The sequence below is a fragment of the Orbicella faveolata genome, unplaced genomic scaffold (assembly GCF_042242905.1).
Source record: "Orbicella faveolata isolate gen_17 unplaced genomic scaffold, um_ofav_v1 contig_47, whole genome shotgun sequence".
Classification (NCBI taxonomy): Eukaryota; Metazoa; Cnidaria; class Anthozoa; order Scleractinia; family Merulinidae; genus Orbicella; species Orbicella faveolata.
This window is the reverse complement of record NW_028301577.1, coordinates 25224905-25245521: the sequence shown is the minus strand read 5'-3', so window position 1 is coordinate 25245521 and position 20617 is coordinate 25224905. Positions and strand designations below refer to the sequence as shown.

The following is a 20617-nucleotide window of genomic DNA, read 5'->3' as shown; positions in this document are numbered from 1 at the left end:
AACCTGTTATTAACATGCAGTATTTTTGTGCGCACCTAAACGTGATTCAGACACAGCATCCCTTGTAAGATTAAACCTGAACTTCCTTTAAAACGCCAAATTCCTTCCGAAAATATATGAATGAGCTTCCTTAACGCTGGCCTCAAGACACATTCGAGTTTGGTTTTCATTGGTAAGCATATGTGTGATCTTGTGAGGTTCACACAGTTTTTCTCTTCAAGGTTTACCTATCAATTAATCAGGGCACTTTGAAATCGTTTGGTTCTTGGCATGAAACGAAATGCGAAATCTTCTCTAGTTATTGAACGCCGCGTCTTTGCATAAGTTCTTGTCATAGACCGTCGGCAAAGACAGCACGCTTTACAAATCGAAAACTGATTAAAGCAAAACATAAGGTGTAAAAATCCGAACGGTGATTAAAGCCAAAAAATAAGATGCAGCTTACAAGGACTAGGAAAATCTAATTTTTACGTACAAATTACAAAATACAGTCCTGTAAATGCAGCATAGATTTCGTACAGTGTAGTGACTATATAATCTCGCACTGTTGTAGTTTTTTCATTGTTAAAACTTCAATGTTCCAGCGACAGGTGTTCTAGTTGATTCTTTAGCGCAAATAGTTTCGTCGCGTCGTTCGTCTGTTGATTAAGCTCTTGGCGAAGTTTTGAAACTTTACTTTCAAACAAATGCGATCTTTTCTCGGCAGCTTCAGCTCTTGTGGTGGCTTCGATGGTTCTTTCGTCAAGCATGTGTAATTTGTCAATGTAATCCTTCTCGCGTTCGTGAAATTCTTCCTGTTTCACTTGCAGGCGCTCCAGCAGGCTTTTCCTTGTAATAAATTTGCTTTGGAGATCGGCACTTTTCCTCTCCGCTTTCATCTCGGCGATATTTGCCATTTGAATCCCTCGGGCATACACCTGAGCCCGTATTTTCAGATCTTTCGTCTTGTTTTCAAATTCCTGGGCTTTAGTGCGTGTTTTCTTCAACGCAACTTCCAGCGACGAACATTTTTGGGAATTGCGCGAGTCTATTTCTCTGAGCTCTTTAGACATCAACATATTTGTGTAGAGTATTTCGTCAACTTCTTCTAACTTCTGGTGCTTGTCCTCCAAAAGTTCATATGTTTTCCTCAGCGTTTCTTTTTTAAGCGCTAGTTTTCGACGTTTTAATGCTATGTCTTCCCAAAGTATTTCCAATCTCTGTTGCTTTATCTTCAACACTTTGGCGGCCCTGCGATGGTTCTCTTCTGCTGCCTCGATTTTATTCCGCAAATCCAAAATGTATGATTTCAACTTCGGCATTTTCTCGGCCATAATCACAATTTCTCAGTTAACTCCTCCGATCGATGTCGTAGAGATGTTTTAAAACGTCTTTTACGAACGAAGATCCCCCGTGAAAGAGCGAAACAAGCATAGAACGTTATAATATCTATTATCTCAAAAGGAAGCACTAATGAGGGGTGAAAATAAATATTTCGGTGACCAATTAGTCATTATTATTGTTTGGAAACACCTGTAGATTTTTGTAGATTTTAAGAACTATTGACTACGAGAAAAACATGACTGAGAAATTTTAAACGCCGAGGCTAGAAATGTGATAGCGTAACGAGAAAAACAAGATATGAAGTCTTCATACCCACTCGACCCACTTCAAATAACTTCGAAACGATATTAAAAAACTGTTAAATTCGAGATATTTCGCTCTTCAATCCTCTTCAGACATCCACCATATTCGAGCCTCTTCAGGGCTGCCATAAGTAGCGGATTTCACAAATTTAACAGACTTTGCATCGAACTACCGCGATGAAAAGTTTACAGTGCGTCGAGTGTGTACAAAACGTCGACACATCCGTGATCAACATCGAATTTCCCCATTCATTATCATTACATTATCAAAGAGACAGGTCATGAGAATAAAGATATTCATCAAATCAGGGACATTGTCTTAATTTAGCAACAAATTCTCGCAACTCTTTTCTGAAAGAGTATGGAAATTCGTAATGAGAATTTGAAGCTTTTGACTGGTGAAAGGGGCTGGCAGGCGTAACAACGAGGCAGGTGTTCTTTGTGGATAAACCGCATGAGGTGTACATCATGTTCGAGTTTCTTCTCTCCTCTCTGACTTTACTTCCAGGTTGTCCGCTTCGGCTCTCGCGCTTATTTAAGGACGTTCGCGCGAAAACGTTCCACTCGATAGATTTTTTTTCAAACTTCTACTGCGGACAGATAATGAATTGCTTGCTTCAGAAATAAAAATAAAAAATTGGGGGGAAAAATTGGGGGTCACGGACTTCGTTTCAGAGATAAAGCGTGTGGAAAACTAGTCTGAGTTTGAAAAACTGGCGCGCGTAAATTAGCACGGTCTCCAGGGTTTTTAGCTTAAAATTTAATATCAAAGATGGATCAACGTAGACAAACTATCGTAGTAATATTTTGTATAAGTGGATCCGTTGCGTTAATAATTCCAAATGAAAATTCAAGCTTCTAAACGTAGAAAATCGGTACAGGAAATGATCCATTAAAAAACATAGGGGTCACCGAACGTCCAAGATCGTTAAGTTCAGGCAAAGCTATAGCAATGGCCATCTGCCCTATCATTGTTCATTTTATTATTTAGGGAGCGCTCGATGCATGACGTGGCGTGTGAATTTCCACAAATTATGTTAATAAGCCAGAACCCCATTATGATCGGTAAGGAGGGTCTTATCACGGATCGTCAATGGATCGACTACAGCTTTTACTGCACGAATGGTACGAATAGTGGTCGATGATCAGTCAAAATTCACCGTTATTCTTCCAGGTTTACTGTTATTCCAAAATGTCGGTAGTCATGAAACGGTTGCATTTTTAACCCAATATCCAAATTGCCTGGATTGCAATAATCGTGGCGCAGTCGGCAGCGCACGACCACTTTTCCATGCGAGTCGTAAGTAGTTCGTAAAACACAATTAACCAGTGTGGACTCGTAACTTAGCTTGCAGTGCACGAGCACTGCTCGTGTCGAGTCGTAACTTAGCTCGCACTGCGCGACCACTTTTCGAGTTCTGTCGTAGCTTGCTCGCAATCCACGACTACTTCTCATGTAGAGTCGTAACTTATCGCGCAGTGCACGACAATTGCTCGTGTGGAGTCTCGACTCGATTCGTAAGTTAGTTCGTAAAGAACAAAGACCGACGAGCACTTCGTCCGATGAAAGTTTTAAACATTTATTTCAGGGCGCTGATAACGTATCTACCTGCCAATCAATTCACAGCCATAACTGCCTTCGCAGTCTAGATATTTTCGACTGTAAAGCTAACATATTGCCTTACGACAGAAAAAAAAATCACTCGGCAATAGCCATGTCAGAGTAGACTTGGCAAGATCAGGAAAGATCCTCTTTAGATCATTGTAGATTCAAGTGAGTGATCTCAAGTTATAATTTATTTTCGGGCCTGGGGTCGGTTACAATATTGGAGGCATTCCTACAAATGAGTTCCTTCGGCAACCGTTTGAATATTCTTATATCACTCCAAGTTCTACGCAGTAGAGTTTAAAATTGGCACTGTGGAGACTTTCCTTGACTATTTTAGCTTTTAAGATGTCGTGCTTTTTAGTTTTATATTTATCGATCTTCTGGATTAATTCTTGTTTCCGCATCTGCAAACCCACCAGTTTCTCACCAGCATTTTCGAGTCGCATATTAACCCCTTGAAGTTTCCTTCTCAATATCAGAAACTCTTGGTATTTGGCGTCTTGCAAATTTTGCTCCGTGGGCCTTTCCTTCGCATCAAATGGTTCTTTTCTTTTCCCCTTGTCCTGTATTCCAAATTCCAATCTTTCTTCGCTCATCCGTTCTAATTCTTTGGATACTTTTTCCACTCTCTTCTCCGCTCTAGATGTCAAATCCAAAGCTCTTTTTAAACCTTCCCTGATAACAAGGATTTGTCCGTGTAACTCGATGTTCTTGTAAACAAGCTTCAGTTTCTCGACTTTATCTCTGGACGCCTCGTTTGTTTCTCGTAATCTCTCTTGGTACGCTTGAATTTTTCTGCTGTATGAAATGATCCACTGAATGTTCTCGCTTGCCCGCTGTCTCTCCAACTTGAGACGCCATTGTGCATCGGTGTACCTTCGATGGGCTTCTCTCATTCGATGCTCTAGCAGGTCCATTTGTGTCCTCAGGACCAACCTGGACACTTAACAAGCTGGCCACTGCAAAGAACGCCTGTACTTCAACCGATATACGAAGAGAGGCAAGCTAAACTCCACAACGTAAAAAAACGATACCTTATTTCAGCTCGTCACTTGTTAGGTACCTGTTTAATTGCCAATATTAATGCGGATATTAGCATAATTGATTTACCTGACCCGAACATTTAATCTTCTATTGATCGGTATAGAAGTCTATCGAAGTCGGAAGATGTAGCGTTTTGTGACTTTAACCTCAGGAATGAACGAAATTCATCTTAACGACAGTGTACTTTGACATTAGTATTTCTTATCATCTCGAAGTGATACGCAACCTCGTCGTCTTACTCTGTCTATCTCACCACCCTACCCCCGGCCTTATCCCACCCTACCCCACCCACTCTCCCCTCCATATATTATAACTTACAGTCGATCACATGGATCCGTACGATTTAGTTGCTGTTGTTGTCGTTTTATATATTTCCCATATCTTCACCTGGTATGCCTCTATACGCTGGTGCACCTTCGTGATCAAGAACTCGCATGTAGTGCAGTTATCTAGCAACCCGTCGTTGTTTTAACCTTCAAGTAACGCGAGCTATCTTATAAACACTTTCTGTTTAGCCGTTGGCAAAAAAAAATTATCGCTTGTGATTGGTTGATCGCCCGCCTGTCGTACCTTCGACAGGTATCGAACCTAAACATCACATGGGCGTCGAATTGCAGAACACGGTCACCTCTGACGACATAGCTTGATCTGGACACTTTGGTGGGTTTGAGAGCATTCGACAGTAGACCTTTATGAGGGTGCTTTAAGTGTGGTAGGTAGGCCTTGTGCATGTATAGTAATAGATGTCCAACAGTAGCAATTAAATGTAGACATGATGACAGATGCGAATGCTGCCATAACACTACTGGGAAAAAAGACCTGAAAAATATTCAGGCTTTGAACGGGATCCGAACCCACGACCTTTGCGTCACCGGTGCAATGCTCTCCTAACTGAGCTATCAAAGCCACATGAGAGCGGTCGTGTGTGGGTTGGCCCTTTATGTTCAATGGACGTAATACTCGGCTCAAGTATGTGAATTCCATAGTAATAGATGTCCAACAGTAGCAATTAAATGTAGACATGATGGTAGATGCGAATGCAGCCATAACACTACTGGAAAAAAAGACCTGGGAAAATATTCAGGCTTTGAACGGGATGTAGTGTTATGGCTGCATTGGCATCTATCATCATATCTTGAGAAAGAGTGCTTGTAAAATCATCAAGACCTGCCAAAGCTATAAAAGCTTCTTAAAACTTCAAAGTTTATAAAGCAAAAACTCAAGTAAATAAAGCTTTTTTATACGTAAACGATTCCAAGTGACTGCTTCCTGACAGAGGACTAGAAACAATGGTGTGGTCACTAGTAAAACCTGGGAACGAGCGCGGAACGCGGGGAGATAAGGTCAAGGGAAGGAGAAAATTTGCACGGTGCTCCAGCTTTTTCACTCTTTCCCATCTCCATTTGACATAAAACTAAAGTCAAAGTTTATGAACGCTTGAAAAACGATATTTATTCCACGTGGAAGTTTGTTGCTGATTCGTCTGGACCAAACTCTGGGGCGGAGGTACGCCTGATACTCGTCATCAGTTCACTGCCGGTTTTGATGCAAGGTAGCCTTTATCAGGCGTTCAGTTAGTTGGGGCGCCGTGCGAAAATGTCTCTCTCTCTTTTCTTTTTTCGCTCCACCGTTTCGCGCTGCGCACCCAACTAACTGAACGAAGAGGCCAAATGCAAGGTTCAAACCGAAATTAACGAGCAAACTTTTGACTGTGAATTCGATTTCATTGTAAGAATCCGTTAGTACTAGGAGTTCTTGTAAATAATACGCATCAGGGAGGGCCTGTCTACAACCGAAGTAGAAATACAACGAATAAAATTTGAGGACAAACCACTTTAATTTAAGTGATCAACAACAAGAAGTCGGTCATTCGAAGATATTTACTACTGGGTAGAATTCCACGAGTGTGCAGTTTGGATTGGAAATGATCCGCGAAGAAAAGTCCACCCCAGCAACTACAATTAATTTCTCTTGCGAACACATCGCGAACACAACGCGACGATGTTCTCGCAAACAGATGTTTGACAAAATGTCACAGTGTAATTTTTCTGTAGTCACGTGAGTTTGGGCTACTCCTGAAGGTCAATCACAAGGTCGTCGTCCCCTTCATATATGTTGCCATGGAAACTCGATGATCCAGGAGAATCTTCATTTTCGCTGCAAGAGTAATGAATACGACTAATCAGGGTTTTCGACGCCATCTTATTTGTAAGGTAATCCGATGGCAAATGACTTCTTCAGAAATTGAATTTTACACAATTTGTGAATCGCAACGTTATAATATTGTATTCACCAAGTTTGAAGGATGTAGCTCGGCTAGAAGACGCTCAGTTAATTTTTCTAATTTTCCATACATTTGTCTGTAAAATTGGCTGGGTAGACCCTGTCCGCGGGAAAAAAATTACAGACAAATGTATGGGAAATTAAAAATTAACTGAGCGTTTTCTATCCCAACTACGTCCTTCAAATTTGGTGAATACAATTTGTTACCTAGTATGGTAAAGTTGCGATTCATAGGCTGTGCAAAATTCAATATTTACCAAAATTATTTGCTATCCGATTCCCATACAAACACTAATTTTTGATCGCTTTGCCTACCCGGCAAGATGGCGCTAAAAACCGTGATTAGGCCTTTTAAAACAACACTTTCAAGTTAGCCTCTTCCGCGCGTTAAGTTAGTATGGGGCACAGCGCCAAAAACACGGGGGAGCGAAAAAAAGAGAGAAGGGCTTGGCGCGAGGAACGCTCTCCCACGCCACGCTTCTCCCCTATTTTTTCGGGTCATTTTACGCGCCATTTTTTTTAGCACCATTTTTTGCGCTGCGACCCAACTATCCGAATACCTGGAAGAGGCTACTATAGGCATGCTAGGTGTGCGTTCGAAGATGGCGGCCAAACAGGCCAACACGTTCCTATGGTTGAAGAAACATAAAACAACCAGACTAGAGGTATAAAGGGATTAGTTAGCTATTAGCTCTGTCAAAGGGCCAACGAGTGCGGCTAGTAGGCCTTTATCAACAAAAAATTGATAATCAGCTAAGTGTTTGACTAGGGATATCTCTACTCCTTCCCAGATGGCACGCTAGTCCAACACAGAGTACCTCCCCGTCCACCCCCCTACATTAAATTGGCTAGCATCCTGTCCCAGTTGTGCACCTGCGTAGAGAGGCACTGTGAGAGTAAAGTGGTCTTGTTCATGAACGAAACACAATTTCCCAGACCAGTGCTCGAATCTGGACCGTCTATTTATCTAACCAGGAGTCCACCATTTTGTTACGTAGTATTTTTCCGCGCCCCGTGAGGACAAGGAGGTGATGAGCGCAATGTCCACGCATGTTATATGTCAAACCATCGAATAAAGCATTCACTATTCCACTTTTACGTCATTTCCTAGTATTTCGGTATCTAGTTCCTGCATCATCCGAAAATCGTACCGATCACATAAGGCACGTGCGAATGACGGCAACAAAAATACGACTCTACAGTGCAACACAGACTCTGTCTATATGGCTAGCTCACTGAGCAGGCAAGATGAACCGAATCCGGCGCTGTGACTGGCTATCCAAGCTGGAAAGCCCGCCCGGGATCACCCCCTCTCCCGCGAGAGAATGGTTATTGACCAAGCGTGAGGTCAAGATGGCTGGATATTGGCCAAGTTCTTTTTTCGGCGTTTATGGACACAGACGGATTCGAGGTCCATAAACACCCGAGAAAAGAACGAGGCCAATGTTCAGCCATATACATTTTGCGCGTTCTCTTGACCTTGTGTGGTAAAATGGCGTAATAGTGAAAAAATACTGTTGGTTTATTGCATTTATTAATCAAGAACAAGTCGTGAATGATAAACACACCTATCTCTGTCATCATCCTCCACATTGAACATTTCCTGTGGAAGTTCTTCAGTGGCCTGTGGCATGTGAGAGGTGGTACAGCCGCTTGATTCAGAGAGTTGGTGAAGCCGTTCCAACTGTTGCTATCAGAGTAAAGTAAAATCAAGGGGTTCTAATGGCTATCTCTGCGATTCAATAGGTGAACCGTGTACGCAGGGAGGTTTAAGGTTTGACCATCGGATGTTAGTATAGGGAATTACATGATTTTCAGACTAACACAATTGAATTGTGGTTGCTTCGCCCGAAAGTCGGTTTGCCCAAATGCAGTTCACCCGGATGGATAGTCAGCTCTGAGGTCAGTGAATTAAAGAACGAGAAATAGACATATTTGGTGTTATTTTGTTTCATTTTGCCCACAAAACCGTCTTCCTTGCTCGTTTGGTTCAAAGAAAGAAAAGTTTAATAACATATCCTTCTTTGAACTTTTAGTTCGGGCGAAGGGACTTTCAGTCCGGGAAAACTGACACCGGGCGAAATGGCACACAGTTGCATGAGCATGTCACGTGAGTGCACATTGAAGTCTTTTAAAAATTTGCAAGTGCTATTTTCTCATTTTAATTTGCAGCAAGAGATTATGATCGTAAAGCCTTGTAATGGTTTCCAAGTATTAAAACAGGTTTCTAAATCGTACAACATCTTTCCTGCCACACAATGTACACGACAAACATAAGTATATTGCAAGTTTACCCTAGTATTTTACTCACACAAAAAAAGAATGTATGTATATATCTATGTATGTATACTTAATTGGCCACTCCCCATTGGGGCTTTTCAGGACCAATGTAAACAAAAGATGATAAATAAATAATCGAATAAACATAGCTAGGTTAAGAATCCCAACTGGCTGGAGGCAGACCAGTTGGCTATTTACAAGCGCAGCTGAGAAGTTGAACTCGGGGCTACCGAGAACAACATCAGCAAGCGGTCGGAACGGGTTTTTGAGCCCAGGAGCTACGGATTTGAAATCCGGCGCTCTAACCACTCAGCCACGCTGCCTCCAAGAATACACCTTGTTCCAAAATGGCAGCCAGTTTATCATTCTTTTTACATGGTAATTAGCCCTCTTTACCTCGTCAACATGTACAAAATACAAAAAAATTTTGAAGTGAAAATGAGGCAAAGAGGGCTAATTAACATGCAAACAAAAGAGCAATAAATTGGCCGCCATTTTGGAATAAGGTGTATTATGCTGTTATGTCCTTACTTGGTCCACCATAGCTGAATCGTCTCTTTGTGGATCAGGAACAGGTTTTGAGTTTGTGTGAAGCTGTTTGGGAGAAGAGGCCACTGCTGGATTGAAACAATAAATGCAGAGCTTCAGATAATTCTTTTCAACTGCTTCACGTATAATTACAGTTTTGTGGTTGAGCACTTTTATTTCACTTATATGAATGTCAATTATTCATGTACTTTAAGTCCAAACTTAGATAGAACATACACTAATCAAACTGAAACCAAGCTCAAGACCAATCCTAGAATGGATCAATCCTTTTAAATTTAACATGGGATGGTTCTGATGGGTAACGTAAGGTAACTTTATTTAGAGGACTTCGTAAACGTAGGGAGTGGTGGCACAAGCTCCTGAGCCAGGGGCTCATGATAAAAACGCACTATGGGTTTAGTGACATCAAGTCCACATAGTGAGCTTGGAAAAGCAGAGATTGAGAGGTTAGAAAAATGCTCAAGATAAACTAGTCTTGATTTCCACCGTTCTCTTGGGTCTGGCTGCACTCATTTCCCAAAACAGCAGCTGGTAGTCGAGCCTAAAGATAAACTGAAAACAAGTGAAACTCCCTTAACACCCAATTTGTTTTATGAAGCCCAGGACAAAGGGGCAAACAAAACTGCTAGGACTTATGTTGGAAGGTCCACAACTTACTGTGAACAGTCTTTCGTTAAACACTATGCATGAATTACGTAACCAAAACGTTTCTATTTGTTTGTTCCTCAGTCAGCAGCAAACCACAATCACAATTTATTGTGTTTTGTGTACAGTCAAGGTCAATAAACCAAATAACATACAAAGGCTTCTTTGGGTTTCATAACCATTCCCCTCTATTAGCTACGTTTTCATCTTTTATATATTTTCAACTGAAAGTTATGCACCAAGTGATAGACAGACAAAAATTAGCACTGATGTAATGTCCACGATTAAATTCCCTTCCTAAGTATTTGGGGTTTTTAAGATGACTGTAAACAAAAACAACAACAACAACAAAAAAAAACACAAACGAGCCAAGTGCCTCTGTTTGCGTGTTACTAGCTATGGCCCTGACGATAAGAACAAAAAGTTTGAACCTTGTTTGGAAATACGTATAACAGTCCTGTGTGCATTACAGTATCCTGACTTGGATCTCTTACTGATTCTCTCCTGACACTGGTTGCCCTGAAAAACACAAACCAGACAGCATTGAAAATGATCATGTGCTCTGGCAAATCAACATCTAGAAGTAAGCAATATATTTGGTTTCAAATGCAAGTGAATATATGAAATATCATATATTTAAACTGGGAAGAAAGATATGAAGACACCAATGATCACTGCAGTTATTCTGGATTCCTGAAAACAAAGAAATTACGCCCTGCTCAAAATAGACGATATAAAAATTTTAAGGAATGTCAGTCTCTTTTTTCCTCCAATCTCTTATCTCCCTGTTCTTGCTCTCCTCTCTCTACTTTTTTTTTTATCTTTTTTTTTTTTTTTTCATTCATCGCTTGGAGTGATTCTGAGGCCTTTTGGTGTTGTGAAATCGAAGTACACATGGCTGTTTTGGTTCAAAGTCTTGACACGGTTTTCATACAAGCTGTGAAATGAAATCCTGAAAAAAAATTCAGGCTTGAACAAGATTCGAACCCATGACCTCTGTGATACCAGTGCAGTGCTCTACCAACTGAGTAAACTAAAATATCAAGACAACTAGGAGCTGGTCACTTCGTGAGTTTGTAATATATCCATAGATGGTGAAGAATGCAAGTGAAATTAATCTTTCTCTGCAGTTCAATATATGATATTTCATATATTCACTTGCATTCTTTGCTGTCTAGGGGTATATTACGAACTCACAACATGACCAGCTCCCAGTTGGCTTGATAGCTCAGTTGGTAGAGCACTGCACCAGTATCGCAGAGGTCATGGTTTCAAATCCCGTTCAAACCTGAATTTTCTTCATGTTTTCATTTCAAAACTTATAAAATTGTGAATATAACTGTGATGATAATTGGTGTCTTCATATATTCGGTTTTGCAAACTGAGGTTAGTTTCTTGTTTCTTAACAGTGGCATATCAAGCAGAATGCGAGAAAAGAAGTACAATAACTTTTCCTTACATTATTTACGTATTTACACTGAATACTTTTCTTGTTGTTGACAGCAGCTGGTTCACCCCCCTGGAAAAATAGAATAAATATGTCATTAGAAATACTCAAATGAAGCAAACAAAGTCAGAAGGAGTTTCAAAAATATCAGTGAGTCAAATGTGCACTGTATCCTAATTTGCGCCTTAGAAATATTAAATATTATTATTATTATTATCGTCCTCACGTAATGTTTGCTTAGAGTCCTTAGGGCCGAGACCAAACCATGGTCCTGGGGCACTAGGGGATATCCAGTTTTTAGCTTGATAGCACCCTCCTCAAAATGTGCACTGTACCTAGCAAGGTTATCTTTTGTATTATTATTATTATTATTATTATTATTATTATTATTATTATTATTGTTATTATTATTATGTTAGCCAATGCACTGAAATCCACAAGAACAACAAGATAAAAGTGACCTTTTGAATTTTAATTCACAGCTAAAAAGCTGTGTGTATTGGTAATTCTCAAGGACCAAGATTTTGCATTATATGCTGATGCTGAAGGCTGAGGTACATAATAAGGACTTAATGACTGGCCCCACATACGGAAAACAGTGAGTTTTGTTTCCCCAAGGTTGAGGGGAAATAAAACTCACTGTTTCCCGTACATGGGCCAGCCATTAAGTTCAAGTTGTTGTTCCCCTAGGGAGTGAGTGAGTTTTGACCCACAACATGTGACATGTTCTCCTCAAAATGGGAAAACGTAACTGAGTTGAGGTATAACATCACAACTTCTCTGGTATCAGGTAAAAACCTTAAAGGACCCTAGTCAGCCACACCTTTGTTTTTGCTTACCTGCAAGAGTTTGGCTATTGTATTTTATTCAGAGCATGTCGAAATGAAGGAAATCACTGTGTAACTACTAATTAAAAGATAATTATACATACTTTCAGAAATACAAGCCACTTACAGTAAACCAATAAGATTTTGCTTCACCATGAAATATCAATAATTTCAATGGCATTGAAAATGTTGGAGGCTGACTAAGGTCCATTAACGCATCACACTGGGCTTAATTTGCAGACATTTGTAGCTTCTTCCCACTCAGAATATCGGAATATGAAATTTTGTCAATGAGAATAGAGATGATGAGCAAATAATTGAACTAACTAGCAGTCTCATTTTATGAGATGTTTGCTAAAATGTAATGACTAGCTTTACAGAGGTCACTGAATACAGTGGAATGCAAATGTATTGAACCCCCAGGGAAAACGAAAATGGTTTGAAAATTTGGGAAGTTTGAGAAAATGGGGGAAATCACTGTGGTTAACTCAGGGGAGGAGAGTGACTTTGGTTCAAGTTATCAGGAGGTTCAAAACATTGAGAATTTGAGAAATTGAGATTCCACTGTAGACATTTTTATCAGCTTACAGCTTCATTTGAGAAATTACAATTTCTAAAGGACACAGTTCATGGGATAACACAGCAATGCTCTGTAAATATGTACATTTTTAAGTCTTCATTATTTCTGTGACATTCTATATTTAGTATTTTCATCTTAATTTTTTTTTTTAATATTTTTTGAATATTTGTTTTGTACTTTTTATTTTGTGGAGGACCTCCCTAAAAACCACATGTTTACATGACGGGCACTTCCTCCTATAAAGATTTTTGCTATTCCTGGTACTGTTATTATTATAGGATGGTGGTCTATTGTAGATCTGAATATGCAATTTGCATGATGGTGTCATTTGACTACAACTACCAGAATCCTTCATTCTTTCTGTTTCTTATGCTAATTAGGGTAATTGTTATTTAAACCCCGCTGGGGCTTCAAAATTTAAACAATAAAGAAAAAACGAAAGGAATTCCGGTAGTTGTAGTCAAATGACAACAACGTGCAAATCTGCTATTATGGCCTGTATTTAACAACTGGCATCCATGCCCTTCACATGGAGAACAGAACCCTGGTACTCCCAGTGATAATAAAGTACCTTGCCCAAGAACAAAACACAATAACCCTAAACAGGGGCCACATGTCATGTAGCAATGAAAACTGTGTTAATTTAAGTGTGTAAACAAACCTACTCACAGCACTACTTGTTCCATCTGAAGAAGGATAGGGTAACATGCCCAAACTTTCTGCTGACATTCCATGGTTTACAACTTGTGTCTTCTTTGGTCTGCTGCTGTTGAGAAAGTACAACAAACTCCACACTTTCAATTCAAATAATCTACAGTGAAAACATGTGTACTCACCCCTCACAGTCAGAGCTTATCACAGTTCTATAAAATATCGCTGACCCCCACCCCCCTTGGAAGGTCACTGGAAGTTCAGAGGAGGCAGGAAGTCTCAAACACTTAACCTGGAATTTCTAGAGGGAGGGGGTGGGTCAATTCAAAAAACCTTCTCTGGAGGGATCTGGATATAAATTGGTCTAGAACAACAAACTGCAACTCTCCCTGGATGGTATACCAGGTTACTCCCAGTATTTTTTTAAGGTTGTCCTTGAACGGACAGTATCATGAGCTGCGCAAGTGTAAAGCTGCTTTTTCATATCGGCTAAAATATTTGTTTTTAGAGGGGATTTTAAATGCAATGTATTATTTTGAAGCTAAGGGAAGGCAGATATTTCAAAACTAAGTTATTTTGAGGTCTGTTAGCAATTTTAAAAATAACTCATAGCTTGCGCCATATTTCTGGCCTGTCGGGTCACAGTGTGATCTACACAAGTTCACAACAGTGCTAACTGACTCATGTAAATAATTTGTCTCTCCATAACATCTCCACAGATTTCTAAGTTGAATGCGCCATTAGAAGCTAGCTAAATGTAGATTTCAAGTACCTAATGGTTTGGAGGCCACATTACATTAATCAGCCAAAAAATCATGCTGTATTTCACTCTACTTTCCATCGAATTGCAACGAGATCCATTTATCTTTCAACCTGTCACAGTGCTAACCAATGCAACTCATGCAAATAATTTTCTTCTCCATTACATCTTCAAAGATTTCTAAGTTAATTACGCCACTTGAAAGCTAAGTGAATGCAGATTCCGCAGTACGATAAGATTTAGGGGCCATGATATGATAAATAACCAAAACATCATCCAGTTTTAAACCAAAATTACCTTCAAATTGCAACAGGATCCATGCATCTTTCAAATTTTATGTTATAAATACTTGTTTTCTGCAGCATATCTGCACAGAATTCTATATTCAATACGCCAGTAGAAAGGTAAGTGAATGAAGATTCTTAAGAAAGTGGTGTTCAAGATGCACTGAGTCGCTCAATTGGACAAGGTATAGTCACTCTGTAGTCTCCACTTGTCGACAACATTTTGAATTTCACACATGAGACTGAAATCGTCGTAAGATGTTTTCAAACTCTGGATGCATTGACATATAGTCCCACCATTGCGTGTTTGTTAATTGTGAGGTTATTGTACCTTAGATAAAGTCAGTTTAATAAATTCAAGGAGACGTTAAAGTAACATTGCCAAGGAAATAAATTGTGTTAATCAAAAATGCAAAGTTGAAGTGATTCAAAATACAAATTTTTGCAAAATCGTGGAACTTACATGTAAGTGTCGCGAAATAACACACCTCAGAATCGCGAAATAAACATGTCAAGAAAATTTCATGTCATAAGGTACCAAGTTATACACTGGTCAAGGAGGAAAGAGGCGAGTATTCAAGTGTCAGGCCAGAGTACAAAACAACAAACCCAGTACAGACTTGAGCTGGAGCCTCTTGAGTTGCTCGGGCCGGAAATAAAACATAACAATTAATACAAAAGGGTAATAAATAATTATTATTATTATTATCATTGACAGTGAAGCTCCTCACCTATTAGTAGTTTGTACAGGTGTTTCTCCAATAAGTACCTAAAAGATATATATCCATTTTGCAGTCACTTTTTGTCAAACACTTCTTAACCTTTTCTTAAACCATAAAACACTCTTTACAGTTTTATATGCTTGTCAGAGAGACTGGCTAAATTTGTCACATGACTATGGTGGTGATAATGAACGGCAGTTCTGACTGCTTCTGCGATCAGCAAACAAAGAAAATTGCCAATATCAGGAAAGTCAGCATGTCAAGAATTCGCAAGGAAATTAAAAGAAATAACCAGTGTCCAAGGATATGAAATTGCTGCTTTTGGTCTATTTTGCATGTCTGTGAACTTTGCATTGCATGCGATTTAAGTGCAGGAAATTGTTTTTTTTTCAGCCCATAAGATTTAACTTCTTATATTAAATGTTATTAAATGTTCAAATACTTTCACAAACAAGACCTCAAAACATTATCTGACTTGCATTTTGTGTCTTTTGAGACTTTTGAGCCAATGAGCAAACATAAATTTGCCCTAAATGACTAGGATGTGTTTTGAGTCTCCTTATTTACAATGGAAGGAAGCAGGACATGGGAGATAAAGGTACGGGAAGCAGGAGAGTAGGGTAAGGGAAGCAGGAGGTTCTGACCCCCCTGTCCCCCCCCCCCCCCCCCATACATGTAATTCAAAACACGGTAAGCGCATAAAGTTTAATATTAACTACCTTTGGTCCTTCACTATCGCTCACACCTGAGGATGAAGCTGTACCATCATCATCTAATGATGAGCAACAGAACATTAACAATGTCAAGTTAGTGTAGTAAAGAAAAGGAAAAGTTAAAAAACCCCAACAGGAAAAACCAAATCAGTAAGCACTGCACATTATCTTTTGGTGTACAGCTCTTTTGTTTATAATTTTTTTCACAAACTTGCAAACCAAAGTTTTGGAGTTTTCTCCCAACTTTTAAAAAATTACTTGCAATGTATTGATGTATCATGTATAACTTCCCAGAAAAGGTTTTTAGCCTACCAATGCCCTGTAATTTGTTAACTAGACTACCAGCAAAAATTTGCTATTCTCCTGCAAAAGCATTTATCAGTGTTGTAACCCCACAAAAAACTCTAATACTGACAACACATGAAAAAGGTGTTACCAGTGAAAATGTGTGGAATCATGAAACACCAAGATATTGAGCTGAAAATGAAACTTAGAATTCTCATTTCATTTTTTCCATTATGTGGAGAATTCAATTAAATGTACAAAGGTAGTGTATCTTTACCAGATGATGAATGATCCACACTTTCATATTGCAGAAGTCTGTCAAGCAGAAAACTATGTAAAAAAAGGAAAAGAAAATGATAGTTAACTTAAATTAACAGGGACTTACCAGTAGGTTGTTGCATTGCATGGGGATCTGGGACCTAGCACAATCCTAGGGGAGTAGGGTGGTGCCAATCCACGGCTTTCTCCACCAGAATTGCTTTCCACATTGGTATTTTTTGTTGGATGGTTTTCTTCCCATCCCTTCCCTGTCCCCCCCCCCCCCCCCCCTCCCCTAATAACAGCAAAGTACTCCTCTCCACCGCCGTTAAGATGTGACAGTTACACAGGTCTGTAGTTTTTACATGCATATTGCAATCAACTCTCCCAAGTAGTAGGGGAGCCAATTTATCAATTAAATCTTCGACACGCTCTGTGAAAAAATATATTAATACACTGTATGAGTCAAGTCGAAAGTCACTTAGGAGTTAGCCCTTATATTTTTGTTGTTTACAGACTAAATGATGCTTAAACCACAGGTACATTGAGTGAGGTTTTGACAGTCACAAGTTGCCACAAAAGTTGGTCCATGAATACAATGGTAAAGACATGTGATGCCTCCATTACACAAGTCATGCATTATTTATAAAATCACTTCATAATAATAAACAAATATCCTAATTCTTTAAGGTTGCATCACGTGTGAAATAAATAGAAAACCTAATTTTCACCATGTTCTGTAATAAACATATTTTGAAAAAGTTGTAGCTACTGACGTTCAGTAAAAAGCTTCATGTGTACCCTCGGCTTACCTGCAATCATACCCTCTCTCCCTTTATTAAAAAAAAAAGATGCCACCAAAAAAGATACCTGATTACAGGTCATGGGTAGTCATGACCTCAGCCTTGGGTTAAAACAAGCACAGCAATTAATACTAGCAGCATAGACAAGTCTAGCATTAAATACAAATTTCCATTTCTGATATTAAATGCTATAAAATCAGCAGTAACTACATGTAGATTGCACCTTTTGTCGCGGGAAACCCGAAGAAGTTTCTTCTGCACTCTTCTGAGTTCCTCTTGAAAATATTCTTGTTCCTGTTGTAATCAGTCATGCAATGAAAAATACTAACAATAAACCAATTGAATATTTTATTATTATATATACACGAACTGACTGTTTGTAAAAATAACTGACAACAAACACAGTGACTGTGAAAAAGCAAAAGAAAACAAATGCCATCATCAAATTATATGGAAAATACACCGCTTGGGTCCTGAATAAAGTTGGTATAAATTCTACAACTGGTGTATTTTCCAGTAAAACACTATGTCTATAATGTTATTGTAATACATCTTGATAACAAGCATTTCAATTGATTGTATTACTGGCATACACTTAGAGAGATGAAGGGGCACTGGTCATGTTAACAAGGCACCAGGATAAAGATTAAAGATAATAGAATTGATGTCGTAAATATGAAAAAGTAGTGTGGAGGTGTTAAAAAGATGGAGTTCTACTTACATAAAGCAGAAACTTCAGTTTCCTCTTTAAAGTCTTGTATTTGTCTCTGTAGTTAGGGCTATCTGTACAGTGGCTGTTAGTTTCTGACAAAAATACAAAAAACAAAGAGAACAGATCATCCATACAGTTATGTTTTAAGGGTATATATAACGTCTGCATCAAGCAAATGGCCTATAAAACCAGAGCTTTCTCAAGTTTCTGTAGTACTAAGCCACTATCCATCACAGGGTCACCCTCATCATTGAATTCACTGGTACCCATTTATACACCTGGGTATATGTCTTGCCTAAGAACACCATGCAGTGACCCCACCTAGGGCTCGAACCAGGACCACTTGATCTCGAGTTTTCTTTGTGTTCATGGCAAACAAATGTGTCAAAAACATTCAGATTTTATGGCATGCCTAAGTTCGAAAAATTCCTCAAATACAAAGCAGAAATAATGTTTGGAATTCCTTGACATCTCCAGGGCTGTCAATAAGGGCTATAACCCATAGTACCTCTTACAGCTGAGCATGCTTGATGGCCATTGATGTTGCAAGTGAACTTGCCTGTAGCTGATACAATTCACCCACAAAGTAACAAGTTTGCTATGCAGTATGGCTTTGAAAATCAAGGCCACCGATGAATCAAAACGTGACAACAGACCTGATCTCAACACAAAGATAAGTTTTTCTCAGAAAAATTAAAATGAGATGTTTTGAGGAAATTCTGTGATAACTTCAGACTGCCAAATACTGTAATGATTTGATTTAGTGCCCTTCTTGCAATAAGCACCCCCATTCGAATAAGTGCCCCCCTTCAAATGTGTTTTTATTAATAAGCGCCCCTATTCCAATAAACGCTCCCATTCTAATAAGTGCCCCTATTCTAATATTATTCATTGCTTCAAGGAAAATCAGCCTTGCCATACAGGGCTAAAACAGCTCAAGGTTGGTCAACAAGCCATGAGCAATTCACACAACAAGGATCCTTTCGAAGGGATCACCCAATCCCACGTCGAAGACGATGCATCGGAAAGTTTATATTTACATATCGATGTACCATAAGTGAAACTGTCAAAGCTATCAGCATTGAAATAGATTAAAATTCCCTCATGTCAACTAACATTCACCACGTTTTTTTACTGTCACAGTTTCTATTACTGTTCCTTTTTAAATAAATACTGTATTAAAACTTTGTTTTGAACATTTGGATGTTTCTCAAAAAAGAAATAAGTGTTCTGTCCCGAATAGATGCTGAATAGGTGCTGAATAGGCTCCCTCCCTTGAGGAACAGCGGATCATTATGGTATCTGGTTTGGATATATGCATATATCATCACAATGTGATGTTTCTGCCAATGATCTGTGGGATAAAGTGAGTAAGCTCACTTCATGAACTCTGTACATGCACGTATGCAAGCTTTTATCCTGTAGCCCTCTACCTTTCTTGGCATAATGTCGCATTGGTCATTTTTTTCACATATAGCTTTTAACTCTAGAATACAACGCTAAGCGTAAATACTTTCAAATGACTATTTCCTATTTCAAACCTATAAAAAAAAAATTAAAATTCTCGTTATAATTCAAGCATCGTCTCGATGCTAATGGGTTGTTTCAGTAGCAAGAAAAGCAAAGAAAATGTCTGTGTGAAAATTAAAACAGAATCAGTAATATCACGAAAGATAAGATTAAACCATTCGTTCAAATATGTTGCTGCATTAGGTTGTTTTTGAAGAGATAATCAGAACAAAACATCACACGAACTACAAACCTGGAACAGGCATCATGGCCGCCATCAAAATAATGCGCATCGAGGGAAACTGGGGTCGAAAATCTTGTCTCCGTTTCACCCTTGCCGCGTTGGATACGCCTTCCCCGCACACTACCCAGCCTGCAAGCAGAGCCTTTTCTCACAGTGCATCAAAAAAGAGATAAAAGAGGCTCTGCTCGCAGGGTGTATCCAACGAAACTTTCGCAAAAACAAAAACAAAATTGCAATAAAAATTGCGTTATGTAGCTGCCCAACGAATAACTTGATAGAGGAGGGGAATAGCGTTTCCAGCTTAGGACGTTTCAGCGTGTCGCACTGGCTACCAAACGCAACGCAAATCACAGTTTGTTCAGAGGCTATCTACCGAATAAATCAATTATCAAACTGAAGGCAACATCCCGAGATCGCGGGTTCAAGTCCCGCTCTGACTACCTGCTGGTGTTGTTTTTTGGTAGTCCCGTCTTCAGCTCTTGTGGTCCACGCTTGTAAAAGCCAACTGGTCTGCCTCCTGCCAGGGATTGCCAACCGTTTTATGTTCATTTACATTATTTTTTTCACAGCGGACTTTGGAGTTTCTTCATGGTTTCCCAGAAGCGACCCCGGGGAGCGACCTCATTGAGTCTTGTCATGTAAATCGTGAACTGAATCATAGTAATTATTATTATGCCGTAAATAAGTATTTATCAACTTCAACATTTATTAATTAATTTTCTTTGTAAACTAGTTATTAGTTATTGACTTTAGTTAGGTGTCCCCAGTTAGCTAACTGGCCCCAATT

The 20617-nt window shown here is 39.2% G+C and overlaps 3 protein-coding genes across 5 annotated transcripts; all 3 read right to left on the bottom strand.

The window, feature by feature from the left end:
* Positions 1–441: 441 nt before the first annotated feature.
* On the bottom strand, positions 442–1897 carry LOC149097736 (uncharacterized). Its single transcript, XM_089278943.1, has one exon. The coding sequence runs from the start codon at positions 1311–1313 to the stop codon at positions 573–575; it is 741 nt and encodes a 246-aa protein (XP_089135069.1). The 5' UTR covers positions 1314–1897; the 3' UTR covers positions 442–572.
* A 1283-nt stretch (positions 1898–3180) lies between these two features.
* LOC110051834 (uncharacterized) lies at positions 3181–4388 on the bottom strand. Its single transcript, XM_020757908.2, has one exon. It carries the CDS (start codon positions 4149–4151, stop codon positions 3501–3503), a length of 651 nt encoding a protein of 216 aa, XP_020613567.2. The 5' UTR covers positions 4152–4388; the 3' UTR covers positions 3181–3500.
* Positions 4389–6096: 1708 nt separating this feature from the next.
* Positions 6097–19909, bottom strand: LOC110066788 (uncharacterized). 3 transcript variants are annotated; one of them, XM_089278938.1, is made up of 12 exons: positions 19840–19909; positions 18087–18169; positions 17589–17659; positions 16582–16634; positions 16026–16078; positions 15316–15353; positions 13559–13655; positions 11495–11554; positions 10467–10554; positions 9373–9458; positions 8130–8251; positions 6097–6435 (listed from the first exon to the last, which is right to left on the bottom strand). In XM_089278938.1, exons 1-12 carry the CDS (start codon positions 19877–19879, stop codon positions 6348–6350), a joined length of 879 nt encoding a protein of 292 aa, XP_089135064.1. In that variant the 5' UTR covers positions 19880–19909; the 3' UTR covers positions 6097–6347. The 3 variants fall into 3 exon arrangements, with proteins under 3 accessions (XP_089135064.1, XP_089135065.1, XP_089135063.1); XM_089278939.1 differs by having other exon boundaries at positions 13559–13652; XM_089278937.1 differs by lacking the exon at positions 19840–19909 and having other exon boundaries at positions 18087–18260.
* Positions 19910–20617: the final 708 nt, after the last annotated feature.

Bases quoted from the DNA above. Each gene is read 5' to 3' on its own strand.
- LOC149097736 (XM_089278943.1), bottom strand. From the start codon at position 1,313: ATGGCCGAGAAAATGCCGAAGTTGAAATCATACATTTTGGATTTGCGG.
- LOC110051834 (XM_020757908.2), bottom strand. From the start codon at position 4,151: ATGGACCTGCTAGAGCATCGAATGAGAGAAGCCCATCGAAGGTACACC.
- LOC110066788 (XM_089278937.1), bottom strand. From the start codon at position 18,245: ATGCAGACGTTATATATACCCTTAAAACATAACTGTATGGATGATCTG. The intron at 15,354-16,025 runs GTAGTTAATATT...TATATCTTTTAG, and splicing joins GCGATAGTGAAGGACCAAAG to GTACTTATTGGAGAAACACC. The intron at 11,555-13,558 runs GTGAGTAGGTTT...CTATTTTTCCAG, and splicing joins CAGATGGAACAAGTAGTGCT to GGGGGTGAACCAGCTGCTGT.